This window comes from Moschus berezovskii, chromosome 16 (assembly GCF_049115385.1).
Source record: "Moschus berezovskii isolate FMDL1 chromosome 16, NW_MosBer_1.0, whole genome shotgun sequence".
Classification (NCBI taxonomy): domain Eukaryota; kingdom Metazoa; phylum Chordata; class Mammalia; order Artiodactyla; family Moschidae; genus Moschus; species Moschus berezovskii.
This window is the reverse complement of record NC_142475.1, coordinates 59,938,949-59,962,471: the sequence shown is the minus strand read 5'-3', so window position 1 is coordinate 59,962,471 and position 23,523 is coordinate 59,938,949. Positions and strand designations below refer to the sequence as shown.

The window sequence follows — 23,523 nt, the reverse complement described above, 5'->3', positions numbered from 1 at the left end:
AATCTATCCTGGGGCTTTCTTGCAGAAAATTCTCCTACATTTTTTTCCCTCACCCAAATGCTCTCTATTCCTGACTGCTACCAGGGAACCACCTACTGATGATCAAAGAAGTTTGGTGATTTCTGGAAATTACCAGTGACCGTGAGACCTGCCCTCTGTATAGTTATGAAAGCAGCTTGCTCTCTCTTTTGATAAAGTTTTGCTTGCTTGGGAGTCTAGTGGAAGGGATAATCTTTTCCATGTACAATTCCTGGGGCTTCCCAGGTGGCACTAGTGGTAAAGAACCCGCCTGCCACTGCAGGACACATAAGAGACCCAGGTTCAATCTCTGGGTCGGGAAGATCTTCTGGAGGAGGAGATGGCAACCCACTGCGCTATTCTTGCCTGGGAAATCCTTTCGACAGAGGAGCCTGGTGGGCTACAGTCCATGGGATTGCAAAGAGTTGGACACGACTGAGCGATCAACACACATAAAAGAATGGTTTCTGAGCTGCAGCCTCGCTGCCACCAACCATTTTCCAGGGCATTCTTTTCTTCTCCTTCCAATTTTTTGGATTAAAGATCACCTTTCCTTTATCATGGATGTGAGAACAAGCCATCCTCCAGGCTGGTGACCGCATTAAGATGCTAATCACTAGCTTAAGGGAAAAAATAGAAAGAAACTGACTGTGATCAGCAGTGAGCCTTAGCTTAAGTGCAGCGTAGGGGCTGGGTCATAGAAACTACTTGCCTATCATTCAGGCACCAGGAGCCCGAAGCCAAGGAATTAGAGCAGACGTATTTCTTATCTGGCTTCGTGCTTTGGGGAGCAGAGGGAACCGAAGGGTTTTCAAATCTCTATAGTAGATGACTTACCTGTCTCCCGAACAGGATAAATGACTTCAGAGACATTAAGCAGCCTGCAAGATTAACAGCTAAGTCAGAGCAGTGGGATTTATATGAATTCTTAGTGAAAGATACAGAGGGTCGGGGTGGGGAAAGGCTTGATAACTTTGCCTTAAATTCTCTAGGGGAAGAAAAAAAAAAGAATAAAAATCCTACCAAAAAGTCAGGATGGTGAAACAGGATCGGCTCCATTGGAGAAAAATACCCGTGCTATGGGCTGAATAGATCCCGTGAGGGGAATGACAAAGCACTGATTCAGGGTCGGATAGGAAACCTCTCCTGACAGTAATTACGTGCATTGAAGGAGCGGAACAAGAGAAGACTCCCCCTTCCTGCCATTAAGATCTGCGAGCCAAGCATCACCTGTCCTGTGGGCCAGCAGAAGTCTTCTAAGGAAACAGCTAGACGTTGCTTGTGAATTTTGTAGTGAAAGCCTAGCCCCTATACTTATTTTTATAAAGCCTAAAATGGTTTTGGACATGAGTTTCAGCAAACTCCTGGAGATAGTGAAAGACAGGGAAGCTTCAGTTCAGTTCAGTTCAGTCTCTCAGTCGTGTCCGACTCTTCGCGACCTCATGGACTGCAGCACGCTGGGTCGCCCTGTCCATCACCAACTCCTGGAGTTTACTCAAACTCATGTCCATTGAGTCAGTGATGCCATCCAACAATCTCATCCTCTGTCGTCCCCTTCTCCTCATGCCTTCAATCTTTCCCAACATCAGGGTCTTTTCAAATGAGTCAGCTCCTTGCATCAGGTGGCCAGAGTATCGGATTTGCAGCTTCAACATCAGTCCTTCCAATGAATATTAAGGACTGATTTCCTTTAGGATGGACTGGTTGGATCTCCTTGCAGTCCAAGGGACTCTCAAGAGTTTTCTTCAACACCACGGTTCAAAAGCATCAGATCTTCAGCACTCAGATTTCTTTATAATCCAACTCTCACATCCATACATGACCACTGGGAAAACCACAGCTTTGACTAAATGGACCTTTGTTGACAAAATAATGTCTCTGCTTTTTAATATGCTGTCTAGGTTGGTCATAACTTTCCTTCCAAAGAGTAAGTGTCTTTTAATTTCATGGCTGCAATCACCATCTGCAGTGATTTTGGAGCCCCTAAAAATAAAGTCTGCCACTGTTTCCATTATTTCCCCATCTATTTGCCATGAAATGATGGGACAGGATGCCATGATCTTAGTTTTCAGAATGTTGAATTTTAAGCCAACTTTTCACTCTCCTCTTTCACTTTCATCAAGAGCCTCTTTAATTCTTCACTTTCTGCCATAGGGTGGTGTCATCTGCATATCTGAGGTTATTGATATTTCTCCCGGCAATCTTGATTCCAGCTTGTGCTTCTTCCAGCCCAGCGTTCCTCATGATGTACTCTGCATAGAAGTTAAATAAGCAGGGTGACAATATACAGCCTTGACATACTCCTTTCCCTATTTGGAACCAGTCTGTTGTTCCATGGCCAGTTCTAACTGTTGCTTCCTGACCTGCATATAGGTTTCTCAAGAGGCAGGTCAGGTGGTCTGGAATTCCCACCTCTTTCAGAGTTTTCCACAGTTTATTGTGATCCACACAGTCAAAGGCTTTGGCATAGTCAATGAAGCAGAAATATATGTTTTTCTGGAACTTGCTTGTTTTTTTCAATGATCCAATGGATGTTGGCAACTTGATCTCTGGTTTCTCTGCCTTTTCTAAAATGAGCTTGAACATCTAAAACCAGCTTGAATAGGGAAGCCTGGCATGCTGCAGTTCATGGGGTCACAAAGAGTCAGATGCAACTGAATGACTGAACAACAACAAAAAATGATTTTACATTTTTCAAATGGTTAAAAACAAGCAAAAGAAGGGGTGTACTCCATCATGTGTAAAAATGACATAAATTCGAATTTCAGCTTCCACATGTGAAGAGCTCTTTGATTGTTTTAAGCTCCTTTCACCTACATACACCCCAAACTGAAGAAGGAATTCATAGGGCCTGGCCTCCATCTCAGGCCTGTTCATGCTGATCATGCTCAGCCTTTCCAATGGACTCTGAACTCTGTGTTTAGTGCCTATGAAAACGACAACAGAAGGATAAGACCCTCTCCAGACAGGGGAACCTTGAAGATTGTATCTAGGTTACTCATCACCTAAGAGAAAACATACACTAATCACCCTTTCCTCCAGATAGGCGGTAAATTTTTCTGTAACTAATGGAGTGTAACCTTGGGCTTATTGATTATTGGCTAACTGTTTGACTGAGCACATGAGCACATAGCTCGTGAATGATGGGGTTACTGGGGTTGTATTTTCCTTGGTTTATGTAAGTCTCAAGGAATTTGGGGTGGTGGGTTCAGACACGTACACATGGGGTACAAAAGATTTTTACAAATGCTGGTCGGGGTCCTTGGCTAAGAGGAGACTCTGCCTTGGGCCCGCTGGTGTAATAAACTGCACTCCACTATCTGCATTGTCCTTCTGAGTGAGTTGGTTTCCCGGAATGCGTGCCTACAACAAAACTTTACCTGATCCTTTTTAAAAAATAATTTATTTATTTGGCTGCACCACATATTAATTGCACTCAATCTTCGTTGAGGTCTGCAGGATCTTTTAGTTGGGGCATGTGGGATCTAGCTCCCTGAGCAAGGATGGAAACCAGGGCCCCTGCATTGGAAGCATGGAGTCTTAGCCACTGGACCACCAGGGAAGGCCCTTGTTGTTGTTCAGTGGCATCCAACTCTTTGTGATCCCATGGACTGAAGCATGCCAGGTTTCCCTGTCCTTCAACATCTTCCAGAGTTTGCTCAGACTTACATGCATTGAGTCAGTGATGCCATCCAACCATTGCATCCTTGTCACCCTCTTCTCCTCTGCCCTCAATCTCTCCCAGCATCAGGGTCTTTTCCAATGAGTCAGTTCTTTGCATCAGGTGGCCAAAGGATTGGAGCTTCAGCTTTAGCATTAGTCCTTGCCTGTTACTCCAGGTATCTCTTGACTAGGGAAGTCCCTACATGATCCTTTTAATCTCACTTCAAACACCCTCATCACCAGAAAGCCTTCTCTGATATCCTCTCTTTCCCTTAAGAAAAGAGAGTTTTTGTACTAGTCTTTTGTATTTGCAGAGCAGGTACTGTGTACCTAGAGCATCTGGCAACCCAGCACCCACAATTATTCAGGCTGGCTGGGGGACAAATGATGTCTACAGAATAGTGCGAGAGCACTATTTATGTGTTGGGCCTTTTCAGGGTGTTGGGGAGAGAGCTCCAAAAAAGCTGGTTGGGATCTCTGCCCTCCTGGACTGTACATTTCGGTTTAGGGAGATCAGTTAACTCAAAGTTAGGTTTCTCATCTACGAAATGAGGATCACAACAGCAGCCACTGCAGTCAGCAGTCAGAAGGACTGAATGGTCATAGAATGGTCATAGAGAAGGTGCTCACAGCCTCTGGGTCATGGTAGACCTTTGAGAATTGTTACCCATCATCTGCCTAGAAAGCTTGCATTTCTGAAGTTTCGGTTGATTCCTGTGAAACAGACCTACGTTGCTAACAGTAACATCTCTGGCTGAGGCAACAGGAACAAACACTACAACCTTGATTCTGCTTCAGTGGTTAACTAGCTGTGTGGCCTTGGGCAAACTGCTTGAAGTCTCCGATTCTCATTTTTCCCAGACTTAAAAATGCAGGCACAAATAGACGAATGCTGCAGGCTTCCACTTGTATGAGGTACTAATAGTCAAAATCAGAGAGACAGAGAGTGGAATGGTGGTTGCCAGGAGCTGGAGAGAGGGAGAAAAGGCAGTTACTCTTGAATAGGTGCAGAGTTTCAGTTTTATAAGATGGAAAGAATTCTGGAGATGGACAGTGGTGACAGCTGCACGCCACTATGAACTTATTTAACACCACGGAAGTGGATGCTTACAGTGGTCACTATGAGCTGACCCTATTCAACACCCCCATCGCCTCTCCTCTCCTCTCTCTCAATGCCGGGTCAATCAGACATCACACCAGCACCCCACCCAAACTGCCTTTGTCGAGGCCTCCATGACTCCGGCACCGCTCAGCCCTCCGCTCCCTCTGCCTCTCAGTGGCACTTGGTGGCAGCAGTGTGTCATTGTCTCCGTGAGATGAGTCCGCCCTTCGCACCCCAACACCACGGTCTCCTGACTGTCTTCTGTTTCGTCATCTGCTTCCGCTCAGCCTCTTCTGCTGGTTTCTCCTCGTCTCCCTGACCTCTTGAAGTTGTAAGTACAGTCCTTAGGTGTCTGCTCTATACTTGTTCACAAGGAGACAGCACTTTGTTTCATGGTTTCAAATGTTATATGTAAGTTGTCAAGTCGATAGATAGGTTGATAACCTTCAACCTTAAATAACCCCCTTAACTACATGCTTAACTATCTACAGAACATATCACTAGATGCCTTGTACGCATCTCAGATTTAATATGCAAAAAGCCATTTGCAAAAACTAGCCTCTTCTCTAATCTACTCCCATCTCAGTTAATGATATCTTCATTCTTCCAGCACTCAGATAAAATCTATATAATCTCGCTGGCTTCTTCTCCTTCTTCCACACCTTACATTCAATCTATCAACGAATCCTGTCATTTCTACACTTAAAATGCATTCTTGCCACCTCCATCACTCTGGTCCAAGCCACTCTCGCTCTCGCCTGGATTATTGCTAAGGTAGTATTGCTCTTGATTAAGCTTCTTGCCTCTGCCCCTGCCTCACTCACTGTATTCGCAATACAGCAGCTAGAGAAGCCCTGCTTAGCATCCATCCAGTCTTGTCATCCCTTTACTCAAAGTCCTGCACTAACTTCCTGTCTTTTACCTTCAGAGTAAATTCAAGTGTCCTTATAATGGCCCAGGAGGCTGTCCATGATTTGATCTGTATTATTTCCCTGTTTCATCTCTATTTCCCTCTGCTAACCACCCCTTGCCCTCCGCTGGCCTGGGGCTGACCTGCCCGGAACCAGGAGATAAATTGCTAGGGATGTTTTCATACTTGATGTGGAGGCAGGATATGAGGACAATTGGACTTTTCTCAGGGGAGACCCCTTACACATCTTCAGTGTGGGGAGGCCACTGGGTCCCAGGTCAGCTGGTTGCCTGAGCTCATTGTTGGAAGCCCACATTGTTAGGAACAATAACTGGCCCCTGGGAGGACCTGGGATGCAAGACTGTGAATGGGCTTTGCTCCATTTGTGCAGATGGAAAGGGATTTTCTCAGGGTTATAATTTTTAGGCTTTTTCTCTGTCTGTCATACAGTCACCTGAGACCGGAGGTGGCTATGTTTCACTGCGGGAGGGACACATATTTGCAGACTGGATGTTCTTCTCAACTGCAAGGTCAGTTTCAGGCCATCATGATAACAAATGTGGACCTTGGAACTGAAGGATGACCTTCTAGCAGAACTTATACCCTGCTTCCTAGAAGTTACAGGCATTGTTTTAATAATGAATAAGTTCGTGGCCACCAGGACCAGCTTGCCCAGAGTTCACCAACATTGTCCTCTGACTTAGAGTGGTTTGTGGCAACCTGGCTGGGTTTTTGCTTCCCTGTGTGTATGGGGGGTTTTCAAGCAGACTTAAGTGCCACATGCTGATGTTGCCCTGCCTATTTTCTGCCCTGTGGTCACAGCACTCAGACAGCTTATCACTTCCGGTTGTGTCTCTGCTCCTTTGCCTTTGATATTTTGCCCTTGGGAGCTTGCTCAGCAGTAGCCCAGGAAACTGACAGAGGAGGGAATTTAATGCCCCAGGGCAACCCTCCACCAGGGAAGAACAGGGCTCAGTGGATGAATGCCCATATGCCTGTCTTCAGGTGGAACAATTCTTTGGGACATTTTGCGAGGCTTCGCAGGGAGTTCCTGGTGGAAATGAGCCCAGCTACCCCCAAGGAACAGTTCATTCTTTACTGACTATTCTCCCTCCCTGTTCGGTCTCTCCACTTTTTCCAAATAAACTACTTGCACCCAATATCCTGTCTCTATTCTTATGGAAATCCAATTAAGGCAGCCAGGGAGGCAAGTATAAGATGGAGTCAAAACCTTTCACTCACTGAAGACTTGCTGAGTGCTAGATCCTTCGGGAGGATAATGACCCCTCAAGGCACACATTTTCCTCCTCACTTTACAGATGATAAACCAAGACAGAAAAAGGTTAAGTAATGCTCCCAGAGTTCCCTGCTCCAACACACTGTCTCTCAAGAGAAATCATCCCTTCCAGCTGTACTGACGATAGAGGGAGACAATCTGGCATGAGCTCCACTCATTTCCCCTCCGTTGACTTAGAGTCCCTCTGAGTCACCTGCGTGGTCTCCTTCCGCATGGTCTAGGAGGTGAAACTTCTCCAAAGGAGAACTGTCTTGAGACGTCCCTGGTGGTCCAGTGCCTAAGACTCTCCACTCTCCATGTAAGGGGCCCAGGTTCGATCCCTGGTCAAGGAGCTAGATCCCACAAGCTGCAATTAAAAGTTTTCATGCTGCCAACTAAATAACCCGAATACTGCAAGGAAGATGGAAGATCCTGTGTGCCACAACCGAGACCTGGCACAGCCAAATAAATGAATAAATATTAAAAAAAAACCCAAACAAAGAACTGTCCTTACTTGTCACTCTGTGCCATTAATGAAGCAAAGAACATTATGCCACACAGTCATTGAAATGTCTATTTATTAATAAGTGGTGCAGTATTTATTTTAGATAGAACATAAAAAATCAGGTAAGAATTGTTTGCATAATATATATGGAAATCAACCTAGTAAAGTTGTTCAAAGATTGGACACAGCCAGAATATAAATTACACATACAGTTTAAAAATTACAGGAAATCATATTATAAAGAGCACTAAAGGCCACTTGTGGAAGAGTTGTGTTCCCGTGTAAGCCAGAATGTGAAGAAAGCCTACTTGTTAGCATGGAGACAAATTCAGGGAGCAAGGCACCAGAATTCTATGCCGTAAAAGGGGGTTAAAGAAAATACAATCCAAAATCAGATACAGTGGATTCATGTCGCTGGAAACCTCCATGTGCTCTTCAAAGACTGGTGTTTCCCATCACTCCTACATTACAAAGAGGAAAAAGTACAAGAAGAGCCATATCGCACTGGAAACAATGTGGAAAGCATTTTCCTTTAAAACGGGGAAGGGTTGACAAGTCTGATGAAGCTGGCCCATCTTTCTAAGGTGATTTTCAAGATGAGTCAGAGCCTACCTCACGTCTCTAACAGCAAAGCCTCTGACACCTGACAAGATAGCAGCCCCCAGTCTGGGAACTTGGCCTCCCACCCGGACTCTGAACCCTCAGAGGAACTTTGGAGGGTGAAGCTATCCTCCCCTCCCTTAGAACAGGATTCAGAGGGAAAATAAGAGCCCAATTATCAGATCAGGTTGGCTTCCACTGGGAACCTTGATCTTTTCATATCGAGAAAGTAAAACACAAACTGTTCTGAGCGTTTGGCCTCCCAGAGAGTGTTTTTGAAGACCCAACTGTTTTTGCAGGATTTCAAAGCCCTGGAATAAAGGGGCAGTCTAGAGACAAAAGACCCAAGTCGGGAGGGAGGGACATTTGAACTTGTTTGGTTAAAACAATGAAAGGAGATCCTTGGGGATACAGAACAAGGGGCACTTGTGGGATTGTCTGTAGCCATACCAAACTCCCACGGCTAGTGGACTCCAACACAAGCCAGACAGACAATTTATGTGGCATTATTTTCTCCCGCCGACAGCTGGAATGTAAAACCACTCAAAAGAACAGGCAGGACCACCAAATAGCAAGGGGAGCAGTCAAGGCAAGAATCACTCCTCTCTCTAGAGACCCAACGGGACTGCAATCATTCTACTGGAAAGGTGACAGGGTACAGGAGGGCAAGGCTTTGTGGAAGATCCCAGGGCCTGTCTGGGAGCATTTCCATTGACCCGGGAGACTTGGGATGGGGAGAAACAATGGGTTTTGGAGGTACATGGGTTTTTGTTGAGGGCTTCTCGTTCTCACCTTCAGCTTGCTCATCTACAACATGAAAACGGTAACACTTCTCCAGTGGGATTGGGATGAGGATTGCATGAACTTGAGAGAGAGAACTGTGATATCCCATGCCACTCCAAGTGAGAGATCAGGGCATGTTCCCCTCTCCCCCTTTCCTGACCACAGTCTTGTGGGCAGAGGAAGAGAACAGAACATTGAAAGAAAACATGCTCTCATTTTGTCTTACTCTGGGATGTCAATTTGTATAGTCCATTTGACAAGTCTAAGAGGAATTACAGATATATTCCTAATCTGTGGGAAAGGCTTTTGACTGCTCAATTATAAGTCACTTTCAGGTTATTCTTCCAAAGAGCCCATTTTTTATTTATTTCTCTCTGAAACTTATTTCAACCTCAGACAGTCTTTAAAAACACTGGGCCATCTATTGCCATCCAAGAGCTTGACCATCTTTCTTTCTATCTCTTAGGAGCTCCTGGTTCTGCCTGATTCAGAAGAAATGAATATCCTGCTACTGGGTTTAGCAAGGGCTGTGGGGCAGCCCTGCTGAATTCTGGAAAATCTATCCCAAGCACAGCTTGAGTGGAAATCACTATGGAAATCCTCCTTTGAGCCGACAGAAGCTTGTTCATTTCCTAAAACAATTTTCTAGTTACAGAACATAAGATATCTGCAGTTAAGTCCTGTTTTCTTATTTGTGGTTTTGGTGAAGACACCAGAATCCTAGGCTGTGATATGAACCAGACAGACATTCTGGGACAAAGCAAGAGGAAACAGGCTGTGCCCAGGAGAGACCCAGAGAGCCCCACGCAAAGGGACAACTTTAGTAGACCTGGTGACTTGGGGTCAAATAGTTGCCCAAAGAAATCACATCCCTTTTCTTAAACTCAAGTCGATAATTTTCTTTTCCCCCAAGGAGAAATCCTGGTAAATGGGTTTTTAGATAAGGATGTAGTCTGAGACATGACTCTAAAGCTGAATGGGTCTAAGCGATGTACCAAAGAAATGAACCGGTCTATGCGTGGCAGGACACAGAGGGGACAAAGTGGGAGTGGTCAGGTGAGGGGAGGGGAGGAGGGCTCTTCTTTCCTTTTCTCAACTGCTCACAGCAGCAGCGGTGTTTCTATGCCTCTGAAGACAGCAGGGTTTTGGAAGAAAGAATGATGTCATCTTTCAAGGCATGGGATCCTCAATCATATTTGAGACGGGAAGATGTCTTGAGCATGTGTCTGCTTTTGCAGTTGCTCCAGTGGACGGGGAGGTTTTCTCTCATTTCCTGGGCTCAAGAACAATGTTCTATTCTCACTGGGTATTTTAGTTTTCGATCTCTAACACCTGGTCTAGGAGTTAGGAGATCTGAGTTCCAGATTCTGCAACACAATCACTCATTTAGTCACTGATCAAGTAAATGTGATTTCCTTGCCTCTGCTTCCTGATATAAAAAGAGAAGTGGTTTTTCTGGGGGATTGAGGTCTCTTCTCATTCTGAGCATCTAAAAGTCTATGAAATTCTACTTTCCTGCATCTATGATAATAGATGAAAATACTAGTCACAGTTTCCCTGCAGGCGTGCTGGAGGTGAGACTGTTCAAAGTTGAGAACAAAGCCCCCTGCAGAGGGTTTCAGCAAACTTAAACTCTTTCTTAGACGCTCTCTACTCATTTCTAGCATTTGTCTCACAGACATCATGGCACAATTGACTTTCCTTGTTGAAACAACTCATCTCTTTATATTTAATTATTCCTATTTGACTTTACCACCTACAAACTGTGCGTTCCAGGGAACTTCCACGACCCGAACACTGGGATCCAACAGTCCTGGTCTCCTCCTTCCGACATTCCTGCTCTTCGTTATTTTGATGGAAAAAGGAAGCATTTTTATTTCTAGAGATGTCCTTATTAAAATGCAAGTGTGAAAGCGCCTGATCCTGTTGTGTACAAATTGGTATTGTATCTTCACCACTGTTTTTCAGAAAAAGATCTTCTAGCGTAAATTTAGAGTTCACAAGTTATACCAAAGACTCAGGCAATGGAGTCCACATATACTGTAAAAAAATGAACACGAATGGTAGTCACCCAGATACCGCAGTCTCTGTACTAGGGTTTATCTATATGAATTAGCTCTTTTGAAAATAAAAATTTGCCAGAAAAGCCAAACATGTTTGAATATAACTCAAATTTTCATCCAGGGCATCTCTATATCCTCCCAAGCTCTCGGCATTTTCCACTCCTGGTTTTCTAAAGTACTAAACATATGCAGACAGTATCTGCTTCTGACCTGGGCATTGTGTGCCTGCTACCTGATTTAGGCTCAGGTTTAAATAGTGTAATATTAGTAACACAAGAGCTTTGGGTTGATTTCAATGCAAAGAAAGGACTTACAGTCTGTTCAAAAGTTCATACTGAAACAAACAATCCTTCAAAGACAAGTAAGGACAATGGGGCAGATTCCTCAGAGGGCCTGGGGTTCAGAAAGCAAAGACAATCTTTGTGGTTCTAGGTGCCTTGTGTGTGGATTCTAGGAAAACCAAGATCAGTTACTTGGCATCTTCTGGAGGAAGCCTGGGCTGAGAATGGCAGACTGTTCAAAATTCAGTTGACATCTTAGGACAATGGACACAGTTCTTCTCTTGGCCCAGAAGAACCTGGTCTGTAGGTTTCTAGAAGCTTTTCTCTTGAAACAGATGCTGTATATTGGTCCTTACTATAAGCATCTCTTGGTCAACACAACGAAATGGAACCGTCTCAGTTCCTTGCCTGGTGTCCATTATGGCAGCAATCTGGTGAGGAAGAGAAAGTGTTTCTTGAAGAACCTTCTCAGATGCTCTAAAAACTCTCCTTCCACAGCTTATCTGGAGCTATAAAGTCCAAAGCATGGAACTTAAAGTCCCTGTAGGACCCATTTGGTCTTTGTTGAGCTGATGCGGTCATGACCACTTCAATGCAGAGTTTTTACTTTCACGTTCTTCCATGTTCAAGTTCTCACCGATTCCACCCTTGGAAGCATTCCTGTCTTAGAATTGTCTGCAGGGATGAAATGAGGTTCTTTCCACTTTTGATAGACACAGCTTGAAGGGACCTGTAATAATTCAAGGCCACTAGAGTCCTAGATTTTGATATTTTTCTTATCTCTGAATTTCTGGTGCATTGTGCAGTGCCTAGAAGACAGTGGTGCTTAATAAATCTTGGCAATGAACAAACAGATGAGTGTTTTTATCACGCTTATTTGAGTGGCATAGAATTATGACAATGATCTTGACCAGTTATGAGCAGCTCCTGTTATACTAGCATTAACAATTAATAATGTCTATAAGTAATTATTCTTTCAACTCACAGTGTCTTAGGAACTAACTGCCTTGCACAAAATAAGTATTCGATGCATATTTTTGATTAATGAACTCATCTGACCTATAGTATACCTTGAGATCGTCTGGCTTTGTTTTCATGACAATTAGAGCTTTATAACATCAATGCCATATTTAATAAATCTGATCTCTCAACTTCCAGAACAAACACAGTTAGTAAATAAAACTTTCTCTATTTGATGGTTTTTTTCCCCCTTTTCCTCTCACAATTAAAAAAAAAAAATACTTCCAGGATTTGCTTGTGTGCTAGTCTTTGGTAGTCCAAACTCAAAAGTGATCTCAAGTACTTTCTTCTCAGCCAATAGGATCACCTTTAACCTAACATTTGGAAAGTGGATTTATCTAATTAATTTTGATACTACTAAAAGAGGACCTCTTAAATTTTGCATATATCATGTTGTAACATACAGAGATTGAATGCATATGATGTACAGTTTCCCTTGAGAAAGTCATACTTAGTTCTTATAATGGAATTAATTTGTCATTATTTCATGAAGTCTGGCTGAACCATTGTAATTTCTCTGGTAAACTTCAGAACCACTGGCATATCTGAAGTAGAATAATCTTGGTAGAATAATCTCAATTTACCAGTAATCTTGGTAATAGTTATTTACCAGTTCTGTTGGATTATTCCAGCATTCTGCTTCTTGGTTTGACAAAAAGATGTTTGTGGAAGCACATAATGTTTCTCCCTATAACCTATGTTTAATCCTAGACCCTGAATTTCTACTTCATCAATGACAGCCATGTTGATGATGTCGTCTGTGGGCAGGCAACTTGAATAGGGTTTGGTTTGCATTTCTGGAATTTTTTTTTAAAAGGGAATAGCAAAGCAGAAGATTCCAGAAAATAATTTTTTCTTTTCTGTTTTCTTAGATGGGAAAGAATAGCTCTTAAGAGTCTTATCATTTATTCATTCATGAAGATTAATTTGCCTTTGTCTACCCTGATACTGCATTGGGGCTATATAATCAACACAAATCCAATCCCTGACATCCTGGCCTTATGACTCAGCAGGGAAGCTAAATGCCATCTTATGGTTTGGAACAAAATACAAATTCCAGTCCTTTGTCAGTTACTAAAAGAACCTAAGGAAATCATCTAACTTTGGATCCAAGATGACTATTTTTAACATGAGGATGAGAAAGACTCACTTTTCCAGTTGGGAACTCCACTGAGTTCTTGGAAAATGCCTCTACTTGTAAGATACTGAGACCAGTATGCTCTTCAGGGGTATTAATAAGTTAGAAAAATAATTGGCATGTTATATGGCTCAGTCATTTTTGATGAAAGATTCCAGGAATATCAGAATCAAGAATCAAGCCCTAAGGAAGGAACATAAGGCTTATTGGGTCATCCACCCCAATGGCACTTGTAGCCATATTATAGGGGCCAGAAGAAGGATCGAATGACCCATGCCCTTTGCCCTTCAAATGGCCAGAAAGTCCAATAGTAAACCTTAGGGGAGGGGGCTTCATGTCTGATGTATATGCTCATTCTTCTGTATTTCCTACCTGGGACTTCAAGGTCAACACCCATCCATTCATGGGACTCTCCGTGTACAACTTCCTTTCTACCATTCACAATGCCAAGGACTTCAGGCTTTGCTTGTTAAGTTCCTAAAGTCAGGGGCTGACCCTTCATTATCACTGTACTCTGCGCCTTTTATGAGGTACCTGTTGACATGTGGTTGAAAGGAACCCACCTCTGAGGAAGAAGCTCCTCTCTCCAATATAGTCCAAAATCCTTGCATTAGGTAATGATGAAGCCGTCAACCTCGTGTCTGCCACAGCCACTCTGGCTCTCGACAACAATGCAAGGGAGAATATTGGTGGGATGCAGACATTCCACGTCAGTCAGTTTGATGGTCACCATGGCAACCATCTGCAATGGCCCTTAGACATGTGGAGAGAGTGAGACAGGAGCACTGCAGTGGACTCATTTAGCTAATTAGCCCAAGCCTAACGGAAACCTTTCCCATCAACGTGCTTCAGAGAGCGGCGCCATCTCCTAACAGGATGGCTTCTGCTTCATGTTGATACTTAGACAGGGGGTCAGTGCACTCCAGCTTGTCCGCTTACACTTTAGCTAGTCTTATGGCTACATGTGGTTTCAAATTTCTAGAGAGGTAAAACTGGATGGTTCTGGAAATTTTGCCTGTTTGCACGTCAAAAATGTTGTAGCTTCCTGGTACTGATTGTTTTTTCTGGATCCAGAATGCAAAGCATCAGACAAGCACTCTTTGCAATAAAAGCAGACATCCCCCTCCCCTTGGATAAACAGTCTCATGAGCACTTTCTACAAGACACAGAGTGCAGGCATCTTGGTCCCATTGTGTAAACTGCAGAGCAGCGTTGGGAGAAGACCAGGGCCTGGAAAGAGTCAGCTGACTGAGATTTGAGTCCCAGCTCTCCTGGGGGATGAGGGGGCATCCTAGTCATCTCTCTTTACCTGGCCCGCGGTTTCTCATTTTTACAGGGAAAGTCCTGGACCAGATAATTTCTGTGAGCCCTCTTGACTGTAGTTCCTATCTGACTCGGACATCTTGTATGAGTATCACAGGGAGGAATGTGAATTGGAACCTTGTCTCGAAGGCACTGAACTTAACTCCCGCCCCGAGGGGCACCCCACTGCTGATAAATTTTGCTATCTTTGGCTACGTAAGTTGGGAACTATTTAATGTGCGTGTGTGTGTGTGCTTTCTCCCTGCCTAGTCACAACTCATCCGAAATGTTACACTTGCCACCACCTTTGAGAGATGAAGAAACTGGGGCATGAGAGCTGACGACGACAGACCAGGTGAGGCCCCTCTGAGAGCTTTCGGAAGGTTTTCCCAGCTTTTCCTTAATAAAATAATTTCGTAATTCTTAGTTTGGCAGATATGATGCTATCTCATTCCTGCCCTCACATTTTAGCTCAAGAGGCAACCTCCTTGGTACACGATCCTTTTTTGTTGAGGGAACTATTTGCTTGCTGTAGAAAACAACTAAGCATTGGAGTGTTTTACACAAAGGGGCGGTGATGTGAGAAGCAACGGAAACGACTTTCTCTGCTTACCAAACCAAAACCCAAAGCAGCCAACCACACAGACACATAGCAGGCTCATCCATAATTTCTCCCTGTACTGGTCCAGTTGTGATTCAAAGTAAGAACAGCGGATAAATGTGTATCCTAAAGAGGTTAGCAGTACCATTTTATATAGTGTAAAGTCATGCAAACCATGCTTGAAAGGAAGCGGCTTCATTGTGGTGACCGGGGGAGGAAAAAGGCCACGACAAGCCCCCGCCCAGGTGGGGCCACCACGCACATGCACGCGTTTGATGCAGCCCCCGGTGATCTCACGGGGATGTGGCGGGTGTGAGAGCAAGTGAGCTATACAAAGTTTGTCTACATTACAAGGAGGAGTCAGCCCACAGCCCCTTTTTTAAGTGGGCTTGCCAGAAGGGGTCCATATCGAATCAGAAATGCCGTCCCCCGTGGACGACAGAGGCATGGAGCCACTGGGTGTGAAGGGGTCGGTGTCCGTGTCTGTCTCACCCTCGGCCAGGTACCGTTTCTCCCTCATCCAGCTTGATCCCCCGCTCGGGCCAAACGCATAATCGTCTCTGTCCTGGGAGATGCTGAAGCCACTGGGTGAGCGTTCCAGCTCCTCGTGGTTGACCGACATCAGGGACAGGGGCGTGTCGCTGTCCCGGGTGATGCTGCGTCTTTGCCGGGGGGAGACTCGGTCCGAGCAGGGGCCGTGCAGTTCCGCCTGGGAGAGGTAGCTCCCTCGGGAGTCGAGAAGCGTCAAGATAGGCAGGACGGTGGGCCTTTCCGCATAGGCGGTCGCACGACCCTTTCCAGAACTGGGTCCCCCTAGGGGCAGGTTCACGGGGTCGTGGGCAAAAAACCCATAGGGGCCGACTTTGTCGATGGGCACCTGGTGGAAGCTGTAGGGGGCATCGGGGGCGCCCGTTTCAGAATAGTTACAGATGATGGTTTTCAAATCCGAATCCCTGCGGTCCTCTCCCTGCTCGGCCTCGGCTGGCGAGGAGGGCCCCTCGCTCGGGCGGAAGTCGGTGACGCGCACCTGGAGCTGCTCCATGTGCTGTAGATGCATGTCCACCAGGAAATCCAGCTTCTTCCCCAGGTCGTGAACCTGGAAAATAGGAGGGATTGGGAATTACTGCTTCCTCCGGGCCTGCTGGTACTTGTTATTGGTGCCGAGGAAAAACCATAGCGTTTACTTTCCAGAAAGGAACGGGGTTCTTGCCATTAGAACTTGGCATTGGTCATAATCATTATAACAGTTAACTGTTTTGTGTCCCTCGATTCTGGGCTTTGTGCATGGATGCGTGCATGCGTGTTCAGTCGTTCAGTCATGTCCAGCTCTGCGCCAGGCTCTTCTGTCCATGGGATTCTCCAGGCAAGAATACTGGAGTGGGTTGCCATTTCCTTCTCCAGGAGAGCTTCCTGGCCCAGGGACTGAACCCGTGTCTCCTGTGTCTCTTGCACCGGAAGGCGGATTCTTTACCACTGTGCCACCTGGGAAGCCTGCATGGATTTCTGCTAATCAAAAAAAAAAAACAACAGGGTAAGGGCTTTCCAGAAACCTGGAAGCAGAGAGATGGTGTGAGGGTAAGTTTTACCCAAGGAGAAGGTGGCCTTGCTTCTCCTGTTTGGATCCAGGAGGAGGAGTTCTTGATTTGTAAACATTCCCTTAAAGAAGCATCTGTATTGTCTATGCACATTCCCCCTACCTGGGGACGTAAGCCCCATGGGTACAAGGGCAATGGTTAGCAAGAATTCTGCTTCTCAGAACTAGAGATGCTCCCTAGGGGCCTTGGAGGCCAGGAGAAGGTATGCTGAGATCAGCTGCATCTACCTGCTCCCACCTACAAAACTGAGAACGTATGGAAATCATCGTGCGTGCACACACACAAGTGCACATGCACGTGTACATGGGATGTTCTCTGACAGTTCACAGCTCACCAGGAGAGGCTGAAGGCGGGCCTACCATTCCTTCTTATAGCTGACGACACAAAGCACAGAGCAAGGTCATGGCTGAGTTGGTACCCAAGTCTCAATAATAACTAATCCTTCTCTAGCAGTCACTATGCACTTTAAAGTTATTTAATTTTTCATATTAATTTTCTTATTTAACTTATTTAATTTTCATAACAGCCCTAAGAAGTGGATACTATTATTCTATTTTTCAGTTGAGGAAATAGAGGCACAGAGAGATGAAGTAACTCATCCAACATCACAAAGGAGGTAAATGGAAGAGCTGAGATGACAAATTAAAATTTAACAACGGAAAAGGATATTCTTGACATACTAAAAAAGGATAATTATTCAAATTTTCTCTTATCTCTTCTGCACAGATCCAATTTTGGGCTATGAATAAAATAAAAGGATTGATAGGAATCCTAAAGGAAATTGACAGTGCCATTTATCTAGTACAGTTGGGTGTATTGTGTGTTTAGTCGCTAAGTCACGTCCAACTCTTTGTGACCCTATGGACTGTAGCCTGCCTTGCCATGGGATTTCCCAGGCAAGAATACTGGACTGGGTTGCCATTTTCTTCTCCAGGGGAACTTCCTGACCCAGGGATCAAACCTGGGCCTCCAGCATTGCAGGCAGATTTTTTTTACCAGGAAGATGGGCTTCCCAGGTAAAGTTGGGCAAACAATGCTAAAATACAAGCCACTTTACTGAAGAAATGAGAGGTGGACTTCCTGGGGTTCTGTGACTGAATGGGTTTCTTTCTGCCCTGAATGAACCCCACCCATAGCCTGCCCTCCTCCGGGCCCCTTCACACAGGCCACACACTGTCCCAGATTTTCAGGGAAGGAGGATTACAAATACAGAAAAATACAGAAAATGTGGAGAAGGGCACTAACGTTCCTTAAACACCATGAAGTTCATGATCATAGTAGCTACCATTTGTTGAGCATTTACTGTGTGCCAGCTACTATTCTAGGTAATTTACAGGTATCAATTGATTTAATCCTCAAAGCAACCTCACGAGGTGTTAACATCCCCATTATACAGATGAAGAAACTGAGGCTCAGAACAATTCATTCACTTGCAAGTGATCACCCAGCCAGTAAAGTGCTAACTCAGGGATTTCATTTCCAGATCCCTTGATGAATGGTAGATACTCAAGTCTGTTATCTCCCTATGAAAAAAATGACATTTGAAAATAAATTCCACATACTTGTTTTTGGTGGGAGAAAGGAAGGACCTACCTGCCTTTCGACTTTCACAAACTTCCCCATCATGCTTTGGTCTTCCGTTTCTGATGTGGATGGTCTGGCTACATAGGGTTCATTCCTAGGAAAGAGCCCATAATGCTGTAAGATCATGATACCTATTTTTGCTCTTCAAGGTCACTTCAGCTAGGTGGGCCGTGGTCCCTGGAACTCTCCTGCTCGTGCTCAGGCTTACAGAGTCTGGAAGAGCCCATGGAACTCTGCAGCCCACGGGCATTGGGAAAGGCCAGCGTTTCCTACCTTCACCAGGGATGTCTCATGCTTACCATGTTGATTGCAGGAAAATGTGAAGCTGACTATTACGCTGTTCTCAGGAAGCTTTGTGTCAAGCTTAACTTAATACAGCACTTAACTGTGCCCAGAGTGCTTGAATGCTTTAAATTATGTTCCTTGGCCTTTCCGTCTCAGACACTGGTTGAGGATGGAGCATGGTTGTCTCATCTCGGGAACCAATATTTCATCTATTCCATTTAGCTAAGACTGGAAAACAGATGCAAAATCTGGAAAATGATGCCAAAGATGATATTCGTAGGGAACAGGATTGAGACATGTGCTGTGTTTGCTCCTTGGCCAACCACAGTTCACATCTGCCTAAATTCCAGTTGGTTTCAATATTGTCCTATGTAGACGAGAACTTTCAGGGAGTCTAGCTACTGCTTGAAACCATTCATGCTTGGTACTTTTAAGCAGTTGTTTTTTCTCCAGGCTATGTACTCCTTCTAGGTCCCTGGCCAGGTTTGGGTTAAGCAGTGTTTCTTTTCTTTTTCAATCTTTGGCTGTGTTGCATGGCATGTGGGATCTTAGTTCCCTGACCAGAGATCGAACCTGCACCCTCTGCATTGGAAGTGTGGAGTGTTAACCACTGGACTGCCAGGGAAGTCCTGGAGCAGTCTTGAATTAAATCAGATGTCAAAAACCAGTGGCCTGTGTGCTGAATCCAGCCCGCCAGTGCTTTCCTTGGCTTGGACAGGGTTTTACACATTGGAGCCATTCAAAAGTGGAGAATTGCAAATCAGATCTGAATATTCAGCTTTCCTTGAGAAACTAGACTATCTGGAAACAGAGGATCTCCTTTCTTAAAATTAGCAAGAGCAGAACTGAGGCTCTTCAGGGCCCTGTGGTTCACCCCTTGCCAGTCTAGCCCCAGAACTGAAGCCAAGATTAGATGCTCTGGATCACCTCCTTACACTCTTCCTTCCTTAATGGTAAAGAGCCTTGTTACTACACACTGCACGATGTTTCTTACGCCGACCTCCCTTCACTCGTTGGTGTTGTTTGTACTTGCCTTGAAGATACTGGGGAAAAAGAAGTGTAAATGCAGGCAGCGGGCTTTCTAAAGGATCCTTGCTCATCACCTATAAAAGGACAATTTTCAGACAGTTTTTCAGGGAGAGCAGAGTTGCTCTGGGGCCCAACAGCTGACTTCCTTCTCAGTCTCTGGGGCTGATGAAAAAAAAAAAAAAGCCAAAACAGCTGGCCAGGAGGAATGCCTTGGGCTCTGCTAACATGAAGTATTCTTTCGGTTCCAGAACAAAACCCTCACAAGTCTCCTTTGATTTTCTAACTAGGAAACTGTCAGTTTCATTTTCAGTAGCCACACAAAGGAGTGTGGCTGCAAGGCTTTCATACAGAAACCTCTCAATCGGCCACAGGCTGGAAAAGGCTGCAGGCTCTTTCTCTTCATCTTATTTGGGGGAATGGCAACCTCACCCCCACGGTAAAGGAACCCAGCTGAGACTTGGGCATGGGGACTGGGGCATGGGGATGCAGTGTGGGCTTTGGCACCACACAGCCCGTCAGTCAATGCCCCGGGGCCCCACCTGGGAGACTGCTGGGATGGGTAGGTGAAGGCGGCTCCTCTCTGAGACTTCTTATGTTTTGGAGTAGATGGAGGTCCAGGGGTGAAAATCATATCTATTCTGAAAGAGAGCACACAAAGAAGGGGGATTAAATGACAGAGAGCTTTGTATGAAAAGAGAGGAAAGCAATGTACTCTCTTCTGTCATCAGCTGCAAGTTTGGAATATAAAAGAGAAGAGCATAAAGAGAGAGAAAGGGGGAAAGGAGGAGGTAAGGAGGAGAAAGAGAGAAAGATAGAGGGAAGGAGAAAGAATTTCTGATCTTAATGCATCATCATTTTTTTTCTTTTGGCCCAGTGGTACCGAGAGCATCTCTCCATCCCAGAGGAGAGGGTGACAGCATCTCTCCACCACTGAGACAGGGTGACAGCTGCGTCCTGTTAGTTATTACAGGAAACGTCAAGTGGGCTGCAGCAGGTCTGGTCTTCCAGCTCTTTCATTCCACCCAAAACCTCTAGTTAGGGAGGTCTCCCTGCTAAGCCCGAGGCTCTGTGTCCGGCTGTGCCCTCTTTTCCCTGCAGCTTGGCAGGCTCCTCCAGCTACTACAGGGATGAATTCAATAGTAGCTCCTATAGCGCCGCCCCCCATCAATGTCACCCTGAGCACAACAGAGGACAAATGCCATCCCCCCACCCGGCACTGAGCTGCAGTGCTCAGTGCTCAATGGAAACAGCCTGGGCGGCTCATTACAGGCCCAGGACCGCGGCACTCAGAAGGAGCCATGCCTCTCTATGTGCTTCTGCAAACCCAACTGCTCCTCCACTGACCCTGTGCATGCGTGCGTGCTCAGTCACTTCAGTTGTGTCCGACTCTTTGCAACCCTATGGACTGTAGCCGGCCTGGCTCCTTTATCCATGGGATTCTCCAGGCAAGAATACTGGAGTGGGTTCCCATGCCCTCCTCCAGGATATATGTACCTATAAGTATATAAATATGTACAAGTATGTATATATGTCTGAGTGTGCTATTAGTAATCATATTATGCATATATATCCACTATAGATCACATAACTTTTTATCTTACTATATAGACTGTAAAAATATCATTTGATGGTGGCATAACTTTTTAATGAGACCAGGTACCATTCTTTTCTTAATCACTATTTATATAATGAAGGTGTGTTACAGAGGACGGGAGTTTTGTACCCAGATGGATCTGGTTTCATTCCAGCTCTGCCACCTACTAGCTGGGTAATTTGGGCAAGATCATTGTCCTGTAAACCTTGGTCTTCTCATTGGTATATGGCAGCTCTAATGTAAAACCTTAGGGGGTTATAAGGGATTGGAGACATATATGTGAAGTGCCCAGGTGATCAACAACGGTGAAAATTATTAGCGAGGAATCAATGCTGTTTCCATATGTTCACTATTACAACTAACACTTGATAAACTTTTGAGTAAAAATTTATATTTGAAACTAGCTAACTGGACTCATTTTAGATAATCCTAATTTTGTTGGCATATACAAAGGATCAGAGTCAGGGAGCAGTAAGACACATGCCTTTTCTCTCCCTGAGGCCTGATCAGACCGTTAATCTTGGCCATGTCAGTTTCATAGAAATTCTCCCCAGTTCATTTGATCTCGCATTGGCCTGTTGGATGAATATTTTTGTTCTTAGCATTTCTCCCCTGCATTGCGGATGAATGGATGCCTTTCGCCCTCAGCTCTGAGGTCTCCCTGGCCGATTCCTCAGCAGCCAGGAGGGCACCATCCTTCCAGGCGTGCTGTCTTACCTTGTCTGAAGGTACTTGATTCGGGAAAGCATGTCGAGATGTCCTGCAGAATACTGTTCAATCACATCCTTCACGTCATAAGGCCTCAAAGTCTCCTTGAATTTTTTTTTATAGAGACGGAATTGTAGAATTCTGCCAGGCAAAGTGGAGACATTTGTGCATCAGGAGTGGAGAGTGAAGGAACTTACGATACAAGATGAACAAACTCTGGGGTGGGGTGGGGGGGCGGTGGTGGGAATAAAAGGTGGGAATAAAAGAACCAAAAGGACACGACTTGATGAGAAGTCCCAGCTGCGGGTCCTGGTTCCACCTCTTGGAACCACACTGAATTAGACTGGCTGGTGTCTCTTCTTCATGACGATCCCTTTTCACTCATATGAGTAATAAGAAACCCATAGTGACAATAAAAGCTAACATTTATTACACATTGCGCTTCCCTGGTGGCTCAGATGATAAAGAATCTGCCTGCAGTACATGAGACCTGGATTTGATTCTTGGGTCCGGAAGATCCCCTGGAGAAAGGAATGGCAACCCACTCCAATGTTTTTGCCTGGAGAATCCCATGGACAGAGGAGCCTGGTGGGCTACAGTCCACAGAGTCTCAAAGAGTCTGACATGACTGAGTAACTAACACTTTCACTTTTCACTGCATGCCAGACACTGGGCTGAGTTCATTTTTTAGCAATTTGCTAATAAATCGATTCACAGATGATGGAACTGTGGCCAAGGGAGCTTCCGCCTCTTCCCAGGGCCACCTTGCTGATAATGTCAGAGTTTCCTGAAACCCAGGGTTGTATGGGGACAAGGCTCACGGTCCTAACAGCTGCGTCACACTGCTTCCTATTTGAGGACAGCAGACATATCTCTTCCTCAATAGCCTCCTTAATCCTTTGGCTTATGAGCTCCTGGAAGAGAAAAGCTAGCTCTGGTTACTCAAGTTTTTTCAGGTTCTTAATAAAGTGGGGTACCCAGGACTTGGAATCTTCACCTCCATCTTCCTGGGAATCAATAAAGTCGCCTTAGGTGATTAATCTTCTTGAAGTCTCCCTCACGAGGTCAACTCTTGCTGAACATAGTGTCAATTTAAAACACCGAATTACAACCCAGTGATAAGAAACACAGCTACCCAGGTCTTCCCATCTCATTCTTGTATAGGCTTTTTTTAATGGTGTACTCAAGAATCATTTTGTTTGTCACAGTCCATGACTTCAGCCTCTAAACACTATTTTGGTCTATCAATGGTACCATTCAAGTCACTATCCTTTCCAATTCTGTGTCACTTTTTAAGCCTGCCCATCACACAGCTCTATCTAAGATGGGTGTCAGGAGCTATGGCTTGCAGCCAAATCTGGCCCACTGCCTGTGTTTGAAAATAGAGTTGTGTTGGAACACAGCCTCAGTCATTCGTTTATATACTGTCTATGGCTTCCTTTGCACTTCAAGATCAAAGTTAAACG

The 23,523-nt window shown here is 45.0% G+C and overlaps 1 protein-coding gene across 1 annotated transcript in view; it reads right to left on the bottom strand.

Moving 5' to 3' along the window:
• Positions 1–7,556: 7,556 nt before the first annotated feature.
• The window catches only part of KCNQ3 (potassium voltage-gated channel subfamily Q member 3), a 309,647-nt gene continuing 293,680 nt past the window's right edge, over positions 7,557–23,523 (bottom strand). Inside the window, exons 12-15 of the mRNA XM_055432368.2 lie at positions 22,067–22,198; positions 20,295–20,393; positions 18,451–18,535; positions 7,557–16,358 (exon numbers count right to left, since the gene is read on the bottom strand). Coding sequence (XP_055288343.1) covers positions 15,642–16,358; positions 18,451–18,535; positions 20,295–20,393; positions 22,067–22,198 — 1,033 coding nt within the window. The 3' untranslated portion in view covers positions 7,557–15,641. The remainder of the gene's footprint in view (positions 16,359–18,450; positions 18,536–20,294; positions 20,394–22,066; positions 22,199–23,523) is intronic.